Genomic DNA, 21,490 nt, shown 5'->3' with positions numbered 1-21,490 from the left:
TGCTTCATAATCCCAGCTAAAGCAGGCATCTCGACATTAAACAAAAGCGGTGCAAGAACAGAACCCTGAGGAACCCCAGGTGTAACCTTTATGCGTTCAAAATGATAGTTAATGAATGACACAAAATAACCTTGATCTGTCAAATCAAATTTAAACCAATTAAACAGTGTTCTCAATGTTCTCCAACCTATAAGGCAATATATGATGATCAGTTATAGCAGCCGATAATGTCTTATTTCATAGTCTAATCTTCACATGCTTTATCCAAAGTACACTCCCTGTTGATTCCCCCACTAATTATGTTCACAGTATCTATTATTGTAGGGTCTACCTTACAATATAAAGCGCATTGAGGTGACCGTTGTTGTGATTTGGCTCCATATAAATAACATTGAATTGAACTGAATTATTTACTGTGTCTTTATGAATTTGCTAGCTTAGCTTAGCTCGTAGCCGACTCGCTAGCAGCATGGCCTCTTCACCTGTCCTGCCTACACTTTCCTGCTCATTGTGTCAGATGGTTAGTTACTCCTCGCCATGTTTTAGCAGTAATGATACTTGTAATAAATGTAGCCTATTTTCAGCTCTAAAGGCCAGGATCCCTGAATTGTAGACTTGATAAGCACGTAGCTAATCAGGCCCCTGTAGCCGAAGGTAGCGTGGGCCCCGCTAGCTGTCCCCCGGCAGATTGTCCCGAGCAGCCAGGAAAACAGGTCGGCTGGGTGACGGTGAGGAGGAAGCATAGTCCTAAACAGAAGCCCCAGGTACACCACCAACCCGTTTATGTGTCTAACCGTTTTTCCCCACTCGGCGACACACCCGCCGGGGGTCAAACTCTGGTAATTGGCGATTCTGTTCTCAGACATGTGAAGCTAGACACACTGGCAACCATAGTCAATTGTCTTCCAGGGGCCAGATCAGGCGACATTGAAGGAAATTTAAAACTGCTGGCTAAGGGTAAACGTAAATTCAGTAAGATCATAATTCACGTCGGCAGTAATGACACCCGGTTACGCCAATCGGAGGCCACTAAAATCAATATTGAATCGGTGTGCAACTTTGCCAAAACAATGTGGGACTCTGTAGCTTTCTCTGGCCCCCTCCCCAATCAGACCAGGAGTGACATGTTTAGCCGCATGTTCTCCTTAAATTGCTGGCTGTCTGAGTGGTGTCCCAGAAACGATGTGGGCTTCATAGATAATTGGCAAACCTTCTGGAGGAAACCTGGTCTTGTTAGGAGAGACGGCATCCATCCCACTTTGGATGGAGCAGCTCTCATTTCTAGAAACATGGACAAATTTATTAAACCCCCCAAAATATGACTATCCAGAGTTGGGACCAGGAAGCAGAGCTGCAGTCTTACACGCCTCTCTGCAGCTTCTCTCCTCCTGCTACCCCCCCAAAAACCCATCTCCATAGAGACTGTGTCAGCTCCCAAACAGACAAAGAACAAACTAAAAACCAGCAACAAACAACTTAAACATAAACAATCACAAAGAAAGAACAATACAGTATCCACATCTGAACCAAAGAGTAACACAGTGAAATGTGGATTATTAAATATTAGGTCTCTCTCCTCCAAGTCTCTGTTAGTACATGACTTAATAATTGATCAACAAATTGATTTACTCTGCCTTACAGAAACCTGGTTGCAGCAGGATGATTATGTTAGTTTAAATGGAGGTGCAGGGGATTATCTTCTTCAGTACCTGAATGCTACTCCAGCAGAGGTCAATTACCTTGTTAATAATTTCACTTAACTGCGTACAAATCTGTTCCTCTGAAAAAGAAATGTTCAAATCAGAAGTACCTGACTCCGTGGTATAATTCTCAAACTCGTAGCCTAAAGCAGATGACTCGTAAGCTGGAGAGGAAATGGCGTGTCACAAATTTAGAGGATCATCATTTAGCCTGGAGAAATAGTTTGTTACTTTTAAAGCCAGAACATCTTACTATTCATCACTGATTGAAGAAAATAAGAACAACCCCAGGTTTCTCTTCAGCTCTGTAGCCAGGCTGACAAACAGTCAGAGCTCTGTTGAGCCAACCAGACGCTTTTCTTTCCAAGCTCCTTAGACTACGATGACCTGGATGACTGAGAACCTTCACAATCATTAGAGAAAAATATTACTCATAATCATCTCACAGATGTATCTACAGCTACTTTCAGTACCTTTGATGTTCATTTAGACGCTTTCTCTCCAATTGATCTTTCTGAGTTAACTTCAATAATTACTTCCTCCAAACCATCAATGTGTCTTTTAGACCCCATTCCTACAAAACTGCTCAAAGAAGTCCTGCCATTAATTAATTCTTCGATCTTAAATATGATCAACCTATCTCTAATAATCAGCTATGTACCACAGGCCTTCAAGCTGGCAGTAGTGCAGTATGCAGATGACACCCAGCTCTATCTGTCCATGAAGCCAGATAACACACACCAATGAGTTAAACTGCAGGAATGTCTTAAAGACATAAAGACCTGGATGGCCGCTAACTTTCTGCTTCTTAATTCAGATCAAACTGAGGTTATTGTACTCGGCCCTGAAAATCTTAGAAATATGGTCTCTAAGCAGATTCTTACTCTGGATGGCATTACCTTGGGCTCCAGTAACACTGTGAGGAACCTTGGAGTCATTTTTAACAGTATATTTCCAGTTAATACAAAATGCTGCAGCAAGAGTACTGACAGGGACTAAAAAGAGAGAACAGATTTCTCCTATATTGGACACGGCCTTCGCAGTCTACGTGGGCCGAGTCCTTTAAAGGCCAAGAAGGCCAGAACTGCGAGGCTGTGAAATGGGAGGGTCTACCCTTCAGATTTGTGTCACCAAGTGTGTTCATGGAGTTTAATAAACTCAGCCATCTGCTCTTTGCTATTTAAAATATAATAGGACATGCTTCTGTTTATTCAGTTTTCTGTTTGACGTTTATTCAGTGTTTATTCCCTCCGCGAATCGCTACCTTATCGTGGTGGTGGGGTTTGTGTGTCCCAGGGATCCCAGGGGCTATGTTGTCCGGGGTTTCTGCCCCTGGTAGGGTCTCCCATGGCAAATTGGTCCTAGGAGAGGAACAGACAAAGAGCGATTCAGAAGACCCTTATATGAAAACGAGGGAACAGTTCACCCTGCCTGGGATAGGGTTACTGGGGCCCCACCATGGAGCCAAGCCCTGGTTGGGTGCCTGAGGGTGAGCGTCTGGTGGCCAGGCCTTAGTCCATGGGGCCCACTAGGCACAGCCCGAAAAGGGGACATCGACCCATCCTCCTGCAGGCCCACCACCCACAGGAGGTGCCGTAGGGGTCCAATGCATCATGTGCCGGGCAGCAACATGGAATGTCACCTCTCTGTTAGGGAAGGAACCTGAGTTAGTGTGTGAGGTTGAGAGGTACTGGCTAGATATATTCGGGCTCGCCTCAACGCATGGCGTTGGAACCAGTCTCCCAGAGAGCGGCTGGACTCTGTCTTAGTCTGGATTTGCCCCCGGTGAGAGGTGGCGGGCTGGGGTGGGTATTCTAGTATCTCCTCGCGTTGCTGCCTGTACATTGGGGGTCCAGTGCCTCGGATAAGCGGAAGAAAATGCATGGATAAAAAACTATAACTTTAATCTCAGCCAAGCCCTTTTGACTCAGGAACAAATAAAACATGGTATTGAAAAAAGCCAAACAATAATATATATATCATGTTTAACCTGAGTAGCGAAAGACCGCATGGGTCTGAAAACGATGTGCTGGGAATCTGCTGTTCTCACTGGCTCTAGTGAGCCTCGACCTCCCGGTCAGATATCGAGCTGGTGAGTAACAGACGTCTCAGAAAATGTCGGAGCACTTTTGCAAACATGTGACATCTTAATAAATTGAGCAGATATTAGAAGTTTACACAGCTACATTCTCACCTGAAAATATCATAAAAGTTTATTTTGTGACCCAGAAAGATTAATAAGAGTAATATTAAAGCTAAGTAGCTGCCGCCATTGTTGGAAACTGGAATTGGCTGGGCCGCGCTATGAATTCTGGGATGGGTTGGGCCAAGAAGGATACACCCGACCCATCCTTCAAATTCAGGGAAATGAAAGATGGATTTGTCGGCCGCATTTGGAGCAGTCTTTGAATTGGGACAGCCTTTGTCGCTCGGCTGTGGCATAATCGACCTTCAAATGATTTGGCCCCTTAATTGCGACATACCTCATGTGTTAATAGACCTCTCTGCACTGAATCATACTTGTCATACTTGTTACTTTTTATTAACCTCTGTCTCTGTTAAGGAAATATACTCTAAAACACTTCTTCAGTAAAGACTCAGAGAAGAGAAACACACAGAACTTCTTGCTAGCAAGGGCAGCCTCCAGACTGAGACTCGCACTGAGAAACTGCCCCGGTCTTTATTTATACTTCAGTGGGTGCTTGTGTGTGTGTGTGGTGCCCTGCTGATCAAAGGGTCATATAACAGCACAAAAAGAACATCCTTGGTCATAAAGAGGGTAGTCTCCCCCTCACCCTAGATGGTTCACCCTAGATAACACAGTGAAGAAGTCCAGCAGTTCATCTAAACAAAAGGCACTTAGACTAAAACAGACATAGCTACGATAAAACAATAAAACAAGGTACGACCTCTTCCCATGCTCCCAGGATGTGGGGGTGGACGCTAGAACACCTTGAAGTGTTACAGGCCCCCTAGGATGAGACATTCTTTCACTATGCCACCAACTGTATACTTCTACACACAAATGATTACATGCAGTATTCTACCATATGCAAACTTATATCATTAAAAGATTATACTGACTACTAAGTACAATTTTCCTATTAACAGTCTCTCTTCCACAGCATGTCTTTATCCTGTCTTCCTTCTCTCACCCCAACCGGTCGCAGCAGATGGCCCCGCCCCTCCCTGAGCCTGGTTCTGGAGGTTTCTTCCTGTTAAAAGGGAGTTTTTCCTTCCCACTGTCACCAAAGTGCTTGCTCATAGGGGGTCATATGATTGTTGAGTTTTTCTCTGTATCTATTATTGTAGGGTCTACCTTACAATATAAAGCACCTTGAGGCGACTGTTGTTGTGATTTGATGCTCTAAGTCGATGAATGAATTCTTTGAACACAATTAGTGGGTGATTCAGCAGAGCGTCTGTATTGGATCAAGGAATTGACCATTGCACTGTGTAACAACAAAGTTTTCAATTAAATGGCATACACAAAACACCACTGTGCAATGCATCAGGAACAGGAAGTGATACTATACTGCAGTGAAAGCCAACACCAGGTAAATATAACATTTCATTTCTTAGAGTGCATGGAGAGACCATCTGGGAATGGTTTCAGATGAATACATGGAGACCCAAAGAGGCTGGAAATCTACAATGGAGGGTTTTACTTGGTGCAGTCGCTGTAAATGCTTTTATCTTTGTTTGAAATCCCAGCCATGATGAAATTCTCCAGTATGTTGTAAAGGGGAAACTGTGTTCCACTCTTTCCTGGATTTCAGGAGATCACAGTCTGTGTTTGGGCTCCAGGAGAAGCAGTTCTGACTTTTTATTTAGATTGAGATTATTTACTCTACAGACTTTCATCCTTGGCTTTACATGTTCGATAAAAACAGACATTGTGGTTGATTTAATATTCACTTGAAAAAGAAATATTTTTTTGTTTGGATTATTACTTCTGTTCTCAAATCTTTAGCTGTCTGTTTTTATTGATAAAAGGGTTTTGGAAAATCTAAATCAACTCTATCTATATATTTGCTCTGTCTCTCTACATCTCTAGCTCGCTCCATAGATCTTGCTGTCTCTCTCTCGCTAGCTCACTCTCTCGTTCTAGCTCAAGCAACAGATCCTGCCGTTGTTCTTCCTGTAACTCTCTCGCTAGCTCACACTCTCTTTCTAGCTCGCTCCATAGATCTTGCTGTCTCTCTCTCGCTAGCTCACTCTCTCGTTCTAGCTCAAGCAACAGATCCTGCCGTTGTTCTTCCTGTAACTCTCTCGCTAGCTCACTCTCTCGTTCTAGCTCAAGCAACAGATCCTGCCGTTGTTCTTCCTGTAACTCTCTCGCTAGCTCACTCTCTCGTTCTAACTCAAGCAACAGATCCTGCCGTTGCTCTTCCTGTAACTCTCTCGCTAGCTCACACTCTCTTTCTAGCTCGCTCCAAACATCTTGCTGTCTCTCTCTCGCTAGCTCACTCTCTCTTTCCAACTCTCCGTACAGATGTTGACGAGGGTCCAGGCGTGTCTCACGGCAGGACTTCAGGGCCTTTGGTCTGGCTCCAGTGAAGACGTTGCAGGGAAGTTGCGGTTTGGCAGCTTGTTGCTCTGAGCTGCTGCTGTTGACTTTCTTCTGAGCTTCTCGTTTGAGCTGAAAAACTATGCCAGAAAGCAAAGTGTTGACCTTCAACTGAGGTCTCGTGTTGAACGTCTCCTTACACATGGGACAGCAGCAGGACATATTAACATCCCAGTGCTGAGTGATGCATCTTTTGCAGAAGTTGTGGCCACATGGTGTGGTGACTGGATCGACGAACACCTCCAGACAGATGGCGCACAGAAACTGATCTTCAGCTCGCAGATTGCTGGCAGCGGACATGTCTGCGCTCTGAGAACAGAAGTCAGAGCATTAAAAGTTCAACTCTAATTAAACATATTTGGTGGTTTACATTGGGAATGCAACAAAGTCTGAGCAGCAACAATAGGAAACACAACTAGGACACCACAGGTGCAGAATATAATAATGTGACTCTGAAGCTGCTCTGTCTTTCAGCTCTGCCCCACCTCAAACGGCTCTGTTTGTTGCCTCCTGCAGGTTCGGACCTGATTATAGTAACCTGCACTTGGCACAACATGAGTTTAATCTTTTCGGAGACATTGAACTTATTTTCTTTGATTTGATACTGTCACATGTCAGACTGAGGCAGCAGACGTCTCTGAAAACTAAAGTGAAAGTGTCAAAAACACATTTTTAGAAAGAAATTAATTCAGTGTTGTTGATTATGCACTTGTAGATGTAATTGATGTTACTGCTGATCACATTATTCTAGTTTAATTTAAGCCTCCACTTGAATTATTCTGACATGCCAGTGTGAAATTGTATAGTGCTGAATCTTTATTTTGAACATTAAAATAGTCAAAAAGAGACAAACAAAAAAAGGAAAACAAAGCAATAATAATTATAACTAATTTACATGTTCAAAAATGAGAAGGAAGAAGCATGAGCTTATTTAATCCCACCTCCTTTCCACTATTTAGTAACTAAGAGTCTGCATTTTTTCTTATTGTTTATGCCCTGTTCATCAGAAATTCACCTTCATTACAATTTGTTACATGTATTTTTTAATAACTCCAGGAACATGTCAAAAGATATACAAATTTACAGATATATAACATACTTGTGCACCCCCACACACATATAATAAAATATGAATAAAAAGAAAAGTTTTGCGTTAATGCTGTATGTTAAACATTAAATGTCATCAGCTGTACTCACCAGTTTTTGAGTCAGTTGTTTAGAAAGAGGAGATGAATTCGGTCTGATTTTCTTCACAAATGCACAGATCTGTGACTGCAGCTGTGCTGTTACTCTCACTAACTTTAACTTTCATTTCTGGAAAATGATGCGGACTCTCCTCTTTGTGGCTCCGCCTCCTCCTGCAATGTTAGGCTTGTTTCATTCACACATGATTAGAGGTACACACATCTGGAACAGGAGTTTAAAATGTGTGTGCGCCTTCAGTTTTCTCAAACCCGAGCAGCAGTGTTTTTGATCCTTTCCTCTGCAAAGCTTCTCTCTTTCTGTCATTCATGTTTTTATTGCAGAGGAAGTTGAGCTGTGTGCACACTTCAAACTCTCCTTGAAACTGTTGCAGCCCTCTGCTGGACACAGACAGGAACCACATCAGGGTTAATGAAGAAGGTAAAATTACAATCAGTTCCTGCTCTTCACAGAAAACAGCTAAAATCAGAATTTATTATAAAGTAAAGCTAAAAGTATCAAATATGGCATCGGATCTGTGAACCCTGGTGCTGCATTCACAGTGAGCTGAAAGTTTGAGAGCATCTCAATTCAATTCAATTTTATTTATACAGCGCCAAATCACAACAACAGTCGCCTCAAGGCGCTTTGTATTGTACAGTATATAATATAATAATACATAGAGAGAAAAACCCAACAATCATATGACCCCCTATGAGCAGCACTTTGGCGACAGTGGGAAGGAAAAACTCCCTTTTAACAGGAAGAAACCTCCATGCTCAGGGAGGGGCGGGGCCATCTGCTGTGATTGGTTGGGGTGAGAGAAGGAAGACAGGATAAAGACATGCTGTGGAAGAGAGACAGAGGTTAGAAATGGAGCAGTGTGTCATCCTGTGAACCAGGGTTTTATTCAAATCATTGTTCGCTCCATGTTACAACATTTCAACATCACCATTCATTGTTTAACAGTTCGTGTTTGTTACAATCACATATTTTCAGATTTCACTGAATCTATATTGTCAGTTTTCATTAAAATACTAAAACTGCTTATACCCACATAACAGGCAGGTCTGGCCCGGATCTGGTATCAAGCCGGCACTGCTGACTGACTTCTGGCATGATAAGACGTATGTCATCCAGATATGGGCCAGGCCTGGTGTAGATAGCACTGTTTATGCGATAGCATGCCACATCTGGCATGATTGTGGTTTGGTGTATGTGGCCTAGGCTCACAGAAAACAGGTCGTCCCTGGATCCGGCATCAAGCTGGCACTTCTGACTGACTGGTGTCATGGCAGGGTGTATGTCAGCCAGATGTGGGCCAGGTCTGGCAATGATGGCACTGTTTATGTTCCTATTTTCCTATTTTAGTTAGAAGACCCAAATGCCATGTTGCAATACTATACTGCTATGGTAGCCAATGTTTCAAACGCAGGTTTGACAGGTTTGTGAGTGTACACTTTATCCAAAACCTAGTGAGGGTTTACTCATGTTTGCCACCAGGTGGCTGTAGCTCAGGAGGTAGAGAAGGTCACCCACTGATTCAGAAGGTTAGTGGTTCGATCTCTGTGTGATCCTCCAGGCTGCATGTCAAGAGTGTGAATGTGTATGAATGTAGTTAGGAAGCACTCAGTTTACAGATAGCGTATGATTGAGAATATATCATGTTATATAGAGCAATTTGAGTAATCTGGGAGACCAGAAAAGCACTATATAAGAATCAGTTCATTCACTGTCTGAACAGAGTTTCGTCATCTTACTTTTGCACTATTATGTTCCGGTACATGTTCTTATTACATGGCTTAATTAAGGTACACATTAGGCCGACATCTGGGGCCAGAGCTGAAACTGTTCTAGGCCAGCACAGGGCTAGCAGTGTGTCTACAACTGGCCTTGTGCTGCCCCATGTATGGGCCACATCTGGCAAACCAGATCTGGGCCACCAAAGGGCCGTCATTCTTTGCCATGTCTGGGCCATGTGTAAGCACATTGCGTGGGCCAGATCCAGGCCATACCAATTTTGCTATGTGGGTAAAGACACAAAATACCCCAAAATAAGACATTTTTACATGATATGAGTTACACTAAAAAAAATTAACACACATCATTTTCTGCAGACCATGAAGACAATGACATGCTATGACATCAGCTACCTTTTGTTACTATTCTTGAGAATTGTTACATGTTATGAAACGAAACAATTCTTCATGTAGCTTTTTGAGTGTATTACATCAATGTGGTGCCCCTTCTAAGGGAGGACATCAGTTAAAAACACTGTTAGTAATGAGAATGCTTAGAAAATAAAAGCATGCAAACAGGACCTGATTATTTATTCCCTTTAATGAAAATAAATCATCTCATCAATTCAAATACGTTGTTACTCAATTTGATTGACAGGACAGATGATCAGTGGTGCAGAGTTTTTCACACCTTGATAAAGCCCAGGACTGAAGTACGGGTGGAGCTTCTCTGTGAAGGAGCAGCCAGTGAACGAGTAGATCAGAGCTGCAGCATCTACGTCATAGAAGGAGACCAGACCCTCCTCATAGTCCACAAACACCCCCACCTTCTCAGGACCAGACCGGAGACAGAGACGGACCGGAGGGGCGGCACAAGCACTGTACTCACTTCCATTTCTAAGCCACACAGTCCAGAAACCATTTTGAGGAATCAGTCTGATGTTTCCCTTCCTGTTGATCGACTCTGTGGACACTCCTAAGTCCCAGTCAGTCTTTCCTTTAACCTGAACCTCAAAGTAAAATCTGCCTGAAGAGAAACTCTGCTCTGCTAAAACACAAACACAGTAAGAAAATCTCTCTGGGTTGTCCGGAAGTTTCTTCCTCACATCACCATGATTCACTTGTTTTCCATCATCAGACAGGATGAGGTAAGGATTTGCTGTATCAGGATCCAGAGTCACGTCCACTGCATCCTGCTGGACCCTCTTCAGCTCTGCAGCCTCAAACAGCTTCTTCATGTCTTTCCTGAGTGTCTCCACAGCTCTCCCCACAGTCCCCTCATATGATGGTGGACGGACTCTGACCGCTGTCCAGTCCTTGGTGCTTAGAGCAGCTTTCAGGGAGGAGAAGCTTTGGAGGAGGTGGAGGTGGTCTTCAGAGCGTGAGAGCTGCTCCACCTCAGAGCTTCTCTCCATCAGCTCAGAGATTTCCTGTTCCAGATCTTTGATGAGTCCTTCAGCCTGTTTCTCTGTAGTTTCCTGTTTGTCTTCGATCTCCTTTATGAGCTCCTTCAGGCGTCTCTCAACAGACTCCATCAGAGCCGTGAGGACCTGAACACCTTCTGCTTTCTGTCTGTCTGCAGCATCTTTCCTCATCTTCACCGACTCTTTGATCTCCTGAATCTTCAGTCGTCTCTTCTGGATCATCTGCTGAATCTCAGCCTCTGTCTTCTCCAGCTCTGCCTTCTTTCCTTCATATTCTTCTTTCAGAGGAACAAACTCATGAGCCTTGTGATCTAAAACAGAGCAGAGCATGCAGACACATGTCTGGTCGGTCTTACAGAACAGCTCCAGATGTTTATCGTGCTTCCTACACATCCTGCTTTCCAGGTTCTCCACAGGCTCAATCAGCTGATGTCTTTTCAGACTTGTAGCTGTCAGATGAGGCTCCAGGTGAGTCTGACAGTAGGAGGTCAGACACACCAGGCAGGACTTCAGGGCCTTCAGTCTGGTTCCAGTGCAGACGTCACAGGGAACTTCTCCTGGTTTGGCAGCTTGTTGCTCTGAGCTGCTGCTGCTGGCTTTCTGCTGAGCTTCACGTCTCTGAGCAACCATCTCAGACAGCAAAGTGTTAACATGAAGTTCAGGCCTTGTCTTGAACACCTTGTTACACTTGGGACACTGGCAGCTGTCATTAACATCCCAGTGCTGAGTGATGCAGTTTTTGCAGTAGTTGTGTCCACATGATGTGGTGACTGGATCAGTGAACACATCCAGACAGATGGAGCACAGAAACTGATCTTCAGACTGTAGATTGGTGGCTGCAGACATTTCTGCACTCTAAGGGAGAAAGAAAGGAAATGCATCTTATTTGAAATTTTGTTTACATTTCATATTTTAAAAGTAAGGAACAAGTGTTAGGGTTGTAGTCATAACGTAGCAGTTCTGACAGATGTGACAGATGCCCATCCTGACAACTTCATGTGCTTACTCATTATGTCCTCAGATTGTTCTATTACAGGAACGGTTTCATAATCGTACCCTTTAAAACTCACAAGTTCCCTAACTTCAGTTGCCTCAAGGCGCTTTATATTGTACAGTAGACCCTACAATAATCCATACAGAGAAAAACCCAACAATCATATGACCCCCTATGAGCAGCACTTTGGTGACAGTGGGAAGGAAAAACTCCCTTTTAACAGGAAGAAACCTCCAGCAGAACCAGGCTCAGGGAGGGGCGGGGCCATCTGCTGTGATTGGTTGGGGTGAGAGAAGGAAGACAGGATAAAGACATGCTGTGGAAGAGAGACAGAGGTTAATAACAGATATGATTCAGTGCAGAGAGGTCTGTTAACACAATTACGGTCCAAGAGTCTCAGCAGTCCTCTGTCCTCTAATTCCTCAGTGTGAGAAGGATGTTGGGGGTTCCTGCTATTGGTGTCACTGCCAGACAACATATCCTTGGTTTCTGTGTATTTGATTCAGGCAACAGCAAAACTCTGCTCTTGCCATATGTGGGTATTTGGGTGACCATCACTGATCCTCTCCTCCTACCGGCAATGGCACCACACAAACAATAAGAACCCTCAGGTGAAGAAAAAAATAACATAAAAACAAAGTCCCAAAGTGCTCCACCAAATCCTTTCAGAATCAAAAACACACCACAGACCTCACTCAGCGTCTGTGAATGTGTGTTAGGGGAGACATCTAACATCCTACAGCTAGCACACATAGAAACAACTCAAAAACGACTGTGAATAAAACCAGTGAAACCTAAACACAGACAGATTACACGAGGAACACACCTTGCCTATAAAAACAGCCACATGTTAAGGAACCTGCCACCTAGTGGCAAAAGGAGGCACAGCGCTCTGGTACAACCAGAGCTATATATAATAACAAGCTAAACTGTTAAACTTTAACTTACTGTGATCTATAATACAGCCCAGGCTTGTCTCTCATAATCTGACAATGTTTTACCACTGCCTCTGAGAGAGGCCACCATTAAGCCAATAAACATCACAAATGCATTGTGGTTATTATGGCAAGTGGATTCACATACAACATGAACTCTGCAGCCTCTTCCAGATGTTGGAACACTGAGTTGTTTGATGTTGTTAAAGAACCCAGAGGTGTCCTGTCCTCGTACGTGAGCCCTTTGCTGTTCTTGCAAGTGTAGTTTCATTAATATGGCCCGGATCTGGCCCACACACGGCAAAGAATGACGGCCCTTTGGTGGCCCACACATGGGCCAGCACAAGGCCAGTTGCAGACACACTGGCAGTCCTGTGCTGGCCCAGAACAGTTTCAGCTCTGGCCCCAGATGTCAGCCTAATGTGTACCTTAATCAATCCAAGTAATAACAACATGTGCCGGAACATAATAGTGATAAGGAAGATGACGAAACTCTGTTCAGACAGTGAATGGACTGATTCTTTTATAGCGCCTTTCTACTCTCCCAGATCACTCAAAGCGCTCTATACAACATGCCACATTCACCCAATCACACGCTTTCTCTAAACTGAGTGCTTCCTCACTACATTCATACACATTCACACTCTTGAACCACTAACCTGCCGATCAGTAGGTGACCTGCTCTACCTCCTGAGCTACAGCCACCTGGTGGCAAAACCGTCTCTAGGTTTTGGATAAAGTGTACACTCACAAACCTGTCAAACCTGCATTTGAAACATTGGCTACCATAGCAGTATAGTATTGCAACATGGCATTTGGGTCTTCTAACTAAAATAGGAGCATAAATAGTGCCATCATTGCCAGACCTGGCCCACATCTGGCTGACATACACCCTGCCACGACACCAGTCAGTCAGAAGTGCCAGCTTGATGCCGGATCCGGGCCAGACCTGTTTTCTATGGGCCTGGGCCACATACACCAAACTATGCCAGTCCTGGCCCATATCTGGATAACTTACCACTTACCATGCCAGGAGTCAGCCAGCAGTCTGCCACAGACAGAGGAGGACTCACGTTTGGTTTGGACTTGCCTGCAGTGCGAACAGTGCGAACACGATCGTCTGTACTCACCTCTGTTCTCACCAGTGGACAGAATCTGCTGTGAGGCTCAGAATATGAACGTGATGGACTCAGTGTGACGTTCCTGTGAATCTTCGTTTAGAGACAAACTGGACTTGACTGCAGCTTTTCACAGGGTTTCTTTCCTCCTCACCCTTTTTTTTATGATTTTATGGTTTATATTTATCAACAAGGAGCAAAGGTCGGATTAGAACACGCCCAGGCTGGACGAGTGAGGCGTGTTGTATGGTTAACCATCACACACTAATGAGGGTCTCAGCCCATCTGGATTTAAAGAGTATTTTATTTTTCTGTCCTCGAGGTCACAAACTTTGTACTGTAAACGGGTTTTTCTATGTCCAGCAAATGCAGTCTGATCAGAGCTGTTATTAAACCAACATTTAATTTTTGTCAGAGTTTGTTTCCTCCTTCTGATTTGTGAATACATGGAGTTAATTTATGGCGATGATGGGATCAGAACAAACACTGGATGCAGGTCAGCTGAGGCCTGAATGTTATCCCTCTGGACCCCCCACTGGCTTGGACCCCAAGCAGCACGTCATCTTCAGCTAGCCCACCAATCAAAATATTCAGCTCAGTTCTGTGATGCAGAGCCTTCAGGATTTAAACAAACAACAAAACTTCTCCTGATGTGGTTTGTCCTGACTGTAACGTAGAGCTGCAGCTTGTTTCTGCTGTGAGCTGAATTCACACGTGTTCAATGTAGTTTTAAATAAAGGTTTATTTAAAGAGGAGCCTAGCATCAACATGTAGGTAATATGGGACTCTTCATACGTTCATCAGTGGATATACGAGTCGAACACTTTCACGGTATCAGCTGTACAGTTCAAGTAATTCAAAAACAGGTAATCGTCACACCTTTGGACATATTTTAATAGTTAGAACTACATATCGGTGAAGGACGTTTGCTTTTTTTCTTTTCTTTAAAGCGTGTGTGGTGAAATCTCTGGTTCATCGTGTGGTCCACCTTCAGGCCGCTGCAGTTTCACCACAGCAGACGCACAACAACGCCTGTCCCATCGTGGAGGCGTTCAGAGTCAGAGACCAAAGAAAGGACATGTTAAAGTTTCTGCATTTAATCAGATGTGATTATTTAAAGTGTTCTAGTTTCTTTGCTCTTGTGTGTGAGATCATCTCCTGACGTGGAGTGCCGGGCTGCCCTGTTCCTTCTGAGCACGCTCAGTTTGTGGTCATCAGCAGAGTGATTAGTGTTGAAAGATGTGTCACATGACCGGGTGTTAGGGCTTAGAGCGAGGCACCGGGAGCTCCCGCAGCACAGCCGTTACAGCCGTGAAGTCCAGCCAGCAGCCATGGGCAGCACCAAGCAGGCAGCCGGTAAGTCTGACAGGATGAAGAGGCAGGAAGTGAGGCACAGGTGGACGACAGGTGGACGACAGGTGTTTAAACTGCGGCGTGTCCTCTGCTGGTAGAGCTGACAGACAGCCTCTGGTCATGTGATCTCCTCTAGAAACCACCTTCTCTCTCTCTGTGTTTCATTTCAGACGCTAATCAGATTAAGAGGCTGGGAAGGAGATTTAAGAAACTCGACCTGGATGACTCCGGATCCCTGAGCGTGGAGGAGTTCATGTCCCTGCCAGAGCTCCAGCAGAACCCCCTCGTGCAGCGAGTCATCGATATATTCGACACCGACGAAAACGGGGAAGTCGACTTCAGAGGTGCGAAAGAGTTTTTACAGAAGACGAACAGCAGCTCAGCCGTTACAGCCTCATCGCTATCACACAGATACAGTTTGACACCTTTTTACAGTCAATAATATCCTCATGATTCAGTTACTCAGTCCAGGTTTGACATTTATATCATCTCTGATCCGCTGAGTCATATAATTAATCGATGAACACAACGTGTGCAGGATTACCCAGCAGGCACCGAGCCGTTCGGTTTGTTCTCGGAGCGTTTTGTCTCTGCGTGGAGACGATCGTATCTCAGACCTTTTGATCTTCTTGTTCTTCAGCCTTAAACAACAACAGTGATGATTTTCCTTTTCCACAGAGTTCATTGAAGGAGTCTTTCAGTTCAGCGTGAAAGGAAACAAGGAGCAGCGGCTGCGTTGTAAGCACTTCAGCTTTAACCATCATGGTTCATAAACTATGCTCGATTTTTAAACACCTTGAGGCGAATGTTGTTGTTTTGATTGTGTGCTACATAAATACAGTCTCGGTCGTTGTGTCCTTGGGCAAGACACTTCACCCGTTGCCTACTGGTGGTGGTCAGAGGGCCCGGTGGCGCCAGTGTCCGGCAGCCTCGCCTCTGTCAGTGCGCCCCAGGGTGGCTGTGGCTACAATGTAGCTGCCATCACCAGTGTGTGAATGTGTGTGTGAATGGGTGGATGACTGGATGTAGTGTGAAGCGCTTTGGGGTCCTTAGCGTAAGGCGCTATATAAATACAGGCCATTTACCATAAATAACATGGAATCGAACTGAAACTTACCTTCACATTTCCTCTGTGATTTTCTTTGGCCTCAGTTGCCTTTAGGATCTACGACATGGACAAAGACGGTTACATCTCCAATGGAGAACTCTTCCAGGTCCTAAAGACGATGGTGGGAAGCAACCTGAAAGACACACAGCTGCAGCAGATCGTCGACAAAACTATCATAGGCGCCGACAAAGATGGAGACGGCAGAATCTCCTTCGAGGAGTTCTGCGCGGTGAGTTTTTGTGACTCGTTTCACCACCTGGACTCAAACTGGAGTCTGCACCAAAGCAACGCGCCGTAATCTGTGCTACAACCACGTTACGTTTCCTAGTAATGCAGTAAAGTGTTATACTTAAAACTGCTATAAAGGTTCTTCAGTTACCTGAATGAGGAGCAAATAGAAAGAAAGAAACATGAAACATTTGGGCTTCAATCAGCTGATCTCAGTTCATGTGCAGGGAGGAGGGCTGCAGATACGGCCATTACTTTTAGATTTATTGTATGAAAGGTCAAAAAGGATGCTGAAGTGCAAACTGGGTCCAGGACAGAGTTATGGTGCTAACACATGTGTGCGTGCATGCGACCAGCACGGCTCAAAACATGCATCAAAAGTTAGAAACTGACTCTGAGAAAGCTCCAACAGTAAAGACCCGAGAAGGTCGCTTAGGGAAGAACATCGTGAAGCTGTACTTGCAGGATTATCTAACTCAGCGCTCCCCAACCTTTTTTGTGCCACTGACCAGTTTATGTCTGACAATATTTTCACCGACCGGCCTTTAAGGTGTCGCAGACAAACACAACAAATTAAAATGATTCAACCGAGACAGAAACTGGTGTTCTGTAAATATAATGATAAACATGAATTCACTGTGTGATTGTGTAACTTTATTAGCAGCGTCCTCCTCTCTGCCCTTAATGCTGTCTGGTCGCCAGTGTTGCTCAAGTTACTTGAAAAAAGTAATCAGTAACTAATTACTGATTACTTCCCCAAAAAAGTAATCCCGTTACTTTACTGATTACATATTTTCAAAAGTAATTAATTACATAGTTACTTAGTTACTTTTTAAAATCACGATTTACACCCTGAAGAGGTGATAAAGCGATAGATCTTTCAGCCCGATTCTACTTTTTCTACATAATCCATCATACAAAATGTAATCAGATGGAAAAGTCTCTTTTTAAAACTTGTTTTATTAGTTTTAATCTTTTAACTTTATGCATCAAGCAAAAATTTTATTATATGCAACATTCTCTGACTGGAAGAAATTAGTTTAACATTTAAACCTATTTTCTGCACATTCCAGCTCATAAAATAAAATATTTTTTGTGTTTACACTCAGTCTTTCAAATAGATGCAAGTAAAACACAGCAGAAAATAAATAAAGTCAAAGACTCAGCGGTCCTGTTGCTCTATTTTCACCTGTAAAGCAGGAGTGGGGTAGGCGGAGGTTTACCCTGGTGCAGGTGTGCCGCGGTCAGTGGAAGAATCCGCGAGTTTCTCTGTGAGTTTCCCATTACGTCGTAGCTACTCGGTGCTTGTTGGAAGTTTAGGGGTTTTTTTCGCTGTAAAAAGAAGTTTTCTTCCCACGCACAGCGGACACTAATGTTTTTGTCACTTTTTATGGAATCAAACTCAAAGTAAGGTCAGTACTTCCACGCTTTAAACGCTGCACGCTCATACTCTCTCTGCACTCGATATATGATCCACTGTTGATCTGCACACAGCTGTTGTCACGAACAGCGCACTCGCTTACGTCACTGTCATGAGACATTCTCGCAAAAAATCACGGTTTTAGTAACGCAGCGTTCCTACGGGAAAGTAACGGTAATCTAATTACCGTTTTTGCAATAGTAATCCCTTACTTTACTCGTTACTCGAAAAAAGTAATCAGATTACAGTAACGCGTTACTGCCCATCTCTGCTGGTCGCTATGGTAACGTTTAAACATTTCTTTCAAAATAAGACCCAGGGAAACCAAGTTCACAATAAAACCCTGAAAACCATAAACTTCTCACCCGAGCCTCGGCTCTCGCGGCCCGGTACCGGTCCGTGGCCCGGGGTTGGGGACCGCTGCTCTACAGCACCAGCAGGACCTCTTCAGCTCATTTCGAATCCAGAACCCTCACAGGTCTGTTTGACGCCCACAGAACTGAAGTCACCTCATCGGCTCCCAGATCAACACAGAATTACCTTTAAAATCTTTCTGTTAGTTCACGGAGCTCTCGGGGCCTCCTCTGTTTACAGAGTCGATTCAGTTAAAAACAAGAAAAAACAGTGTGTGACATCACTTCCTGTTGTCTCCTGCAGGTGGCGGGAGGATTGGACATTCACAAAACGATGGTTGTGGACATCTGACAGCCTCTTGTTTATCCTTCGTCCGTTCACAGGAGTCATCCAGCTGTTCCTGCCGCTCTGTTAGCTCCACCGGGCTGTTTGTTTTATGCATCCTTCAGGATCTGAAGGTGTTTGTTTTTATTTTAGTGAGCTGACAGACTTACAGTTTGGTCCATGAATATTTGGATTGAGACAAATTTTCTAATGTTGGTACATTACCACAATGAATTTTAAATGAAACAGCTCTGATGCAGGTGAAGTGCACACGTTCAGCTTTAATTCAGTGTGTTGGACAAAATGACCGCATAAAAATATGAGAAACTAAAGTATTTTAACACAATGCCTTCGTTTCAGGCTCAAAAGTATTTGGAAAAATTAAATAACTGAAAATGAATTGATAATTTCTATTACTTTATTCAAAACCCTTTGCTGGCAAAGGCCTTAAGTGTTGAAGTGCTGCTCTCCCAGCCTTTACTGCACCAGCTTTCTGCTGCTGTTTGCTTTTCTGTCCTATGTTTAGTCGTCGACAAGTGAAACGCCCAGGTTTAGCTTCAATCATTATTGGCATTATTTTAAATTAACCAAATCATTCAATATGGCACAGAAACAGTGGCACTCGCCGCCCTCACTCCTAAAACTTCTCCCTCTTCCTATACAACCAATTGCCACATGTTGCCATATCATTTTTTGATTGTTTGAGTTTGCATGCTTTGTTTTTTTTACGTCACATTGCGTCCTGCGTCCTGATCGCTGCAGACAATGTCCTCCGTCTCTCCTGTACAGTACAGAATCGCTGCATCGATGCTAGCAGTGTGACTGAAGTGCAGTGCTGTATGTCCACGATGTCCACCAAACGTTTTGCACCATCAAAAAATAAAATTGGCTCCTTGATTTCACCTCTCGCTGGTTATTTTTAGAACATAACACCCGCGATAAACGATGGACAGCTGAGAAATATAACATTTGAATGCATTTTCTCTTTTGCTCTGAGGCGCGGGGGAAAGATATCGACAAGTCGATGAACATCATTTACAGATATGTTGGGTAAATGCCCGAGACATCTATAGAAATGTAAATCGCCGCTTGATTCATTCATTTGCTTAACTTGTTTTGGACCGTAAACCAGGCGCGAATAGGACACCGGAAACACAGCTCCCCACAGGAGTTTCCTCACCGGAAGTAGCATATGCTAACGTGCACATGGTCTATTCCAATTTAGCTGGATGTGAGCAGACAGTCTGTCTCTAAACAGCTCAGAATTCACTCAGCTGCTTCAGGCCTGTGTCACATCATCAGGAAACACAAGTGTTTTTGCAGAACTGTGCTGGCTTTTCTTAGGTTTTCTTTTTTAGCAAAGTCCTATCTAGCCTTTCTGTTCTTGAGGTTTATGAGTAGGGATGGGTATCGAAAACAGTGGGAACCGGTTCTCAACAAGAACCGGTTCCCACTGTTTCAATTCCTTGGGATTGTTTGCCATTTTTGCAAACGATTCCCTTATCGATTCCAGTCGCCCTGAATGACGTCACCGCGTTGCGGAGCGTCATTTACCTGACAGGAAACATGGCGGCTCAAACGATTAAAAGTTTGGTTATACTTTACGAGAGTGGATGACAACAGGGCAACTTGCAATACTTGCAAAGTAGATATTTCATTTAAGGAAACACTACGAATAACACGCGATGACCTTAAATGAATGTCGTGTTTTTAATTCCGGACTCGTGAATCTCAACCCAGCAGCAGCGGTAACGTTTGCACGTCCTCTCCCGTTAATGCGGCAGGTAAATAATCAGCTAACAGTGCATATTATGTTAGCGCGATCTGCCTTATTACAAACCTGCCATTACTGTGCATTTAGTGACCATGATGAGACAGACAGAGTCTGGCTCAGATGCTGGCAGTTCTCGTTGCAGTCTGCCGGCAGCGTCTCCTTTCAGGCAGGATAGACGAATGTCACCGAGCAGAGACTCAGTTTGTGGTCAAAGGTTTGCACCCGTTTGCCACAGCAGATGATTTTCAGTAAGTGAATGTGTTTAATTGTAGGCAGGGACATTACTGGATATTCTTGTGTAATTGCTACAGAATAATTTATGTTATACTTTGTTATTGCTACAGAAGAATATTCATTTTATTATTTTACATTTACAATGTTTTTCCTGGGGACCCTGTGACACCCCATTAAAGAGCCGTAGGCTGGATCTCTTAAGATCTCACTGCTGAGTTTGTAAGGCCATGTTACTCCTAAATTTCTATCTTGTTCAAAGAGAAGATATAAAACAAAGTTCTAAGCTAATCGACCTTAGTGTTCTCCTTTTTTAAAAAGAATCGATAAAGAATCGAATCGTTAAACGGAATCGAAAATGGAATCGGAATCGTGAAACTCTTATCAATACCCATCCCTGTGTATGAGTGTCTTGCACCTTGCAGTGAACTGTCTGTGTTTACTTTCATGCAGTCTTCTCTTTATGGTAGATTTGGATATCGGTACAACCTCCTGGAGTGTTGTTCACTTGGTTGGCTTCACCGTGGAATGATTTTGCGATCATCCACCACTGCTGTCTTGTGTGGATGTTCAGGTGCTGAGTTCACCAGTGCCTTCTTTCTTTCTCAAAGATTCTGCCTCTCTGAATATTGTAGGAAGTTCTTGGATAGTTTTTTTCTGTTTTCCCGGCTTAAGGATGGCTTGTTTCACCTGCACTTAGAGCTCATTTGACCTCATGTTGTCTGTTCACAGCAAAATCTTTCAAATGCAAGCACGAAAACTCAAATCAACTCCAGGCCTTTAAATCTGCTTAACTGATAATGACATAACAGAGGAATTGCCCACACCTGCACATCAAGTAGCCTTTGAGTTAGGTGTCCAATTACATTTGGTCCCTTTAAAAAGAGGTTGGCACATTTTAGGGAGCTGAAACTCCCGAACCCTTCGTCCCATTTGAATGTGGATGCCCTCAAATGAAAGCTGACAGTCTACACATTATGTTCATGTCCATCATATAACTATAATTGGAATAAACAGGTAAAAAAACAAAACTTGT

General features: G+C 43.8%; 2 protein-coding genes and 1 pseudogene across 2 annotated transcripts; 2 read left to right on the top strand and 1 right to left on the bottom strand.

The window, feature by feature from the left end:
- The first annotated feature begins 319 nt into the window (after positions 1-319).
- Positions 320-1,324, top strand: LOC146573401 (uncharacterized; annotated as a pseudogene).
- Positions 1,325-4,308: 2,984 nt separating this feature from the next.
- On the bottom strand, positions 4,309-14,222 carry LOC146573400 (E3 ubiquitin-protein ligase TRIM21-like). The gene is made up of 3 exons (XM_085278233.1): positions 13,675-14,222; positions 7,468-11,470; positions 4,309-6,579 (listed from the first exon to the last, which is right to left on the bottom strand). Exon 2 carries the CDS (start codon positions 11,459-11,461, stop codon positions 9,830-9,832), a length of 1,632 nt encoding a protein of 543 aa, XP_085134359.1. The 5' UTR covers positions 11,462-11,470; positions 13,675-14,222; the 3' UTR covers positions 4,309-6,579; positions 7,468-9,829.
- Positions 14,223-14,905: 683 nt separating this feature from the next.
- On the top strand, positions 14,906-19,351 carry ppp3r1b (protein phosphatase 3 (formerly 2B), regulatory s1ubunit B, alpha isoform, b). The gene is made up of 5 exons (XM_085278264.1): positions 14,906-15,018; positions 15,186-15,359; positions 15,694-15,753; positions 16,168-16,352; positions 18,429-19,351. Exons 1-5 carry the CDS (start codon positions 14,994-14,996, stop codon positions 18,474-18,476), a joined length of 492 nt encoding a protein of 163 aa, XP_085134390.1. The 5' UTR covers positions 14,906-14,993; the 3' UTR covers positions 18,477-19,351.
- Positions 19,352-21,490: the final 2,139 nt, after the last annotated feature.

Source organism: Mchenga conophoros, linkage group LG6 (genome assembly GCF_057382185.1).
Source record: "Mchenga conophoros isolate Kocher_MC1m ecotype Shallow Benthic linkage group LG6, M_conophoros_male_GT1.1, whole genome shotgun sequence".
Lineage (NCBI taxonomy): Eukaryota > Metazoa > Chordata > Actinopteri > Cichliformes > Cichlidae > Mchenga > Mchenga conophoros.
Note: the sequence above shows the minus strand (reverse complement) of the source record. Positions and strands in the feature narration are given on the sequence as shown.

What these genes read in the sequence shown, in the direction of transcription:
- ppp3r1b (XM_085278264.1), top strand. Translation starts at nt 14,994, where the DNA reads ATGGGCAGCACCAAGCAGGCAGCCG. An exon ending in CAGCACCAAGCAGGCAGCCG is followed by an intron (nt 15,019 to 15,185) that starts GTAAGTCTGACA and finishes GTTTCATTTCAG; the next exon opens with ACGCTAATCAGATTAAGAGG. An exon ending in CAAGGAGCAGCGGCTGCGTT is followed by an intron (nt 15,754 to 16,167) that starts GTAAGCACTTCA and finishes CTTTGGCCTCAG; the next exon opens with TTGCCTTTAGGATCTACGAC.
- LOC146573400 (XM_085278233.1), bottom strand. Translation starts at nt 11,461, where the DNA reads ATGTCTGCAGCCACCAATCTACAGTCTGAAGATCAGTTTCTGTGCTCC.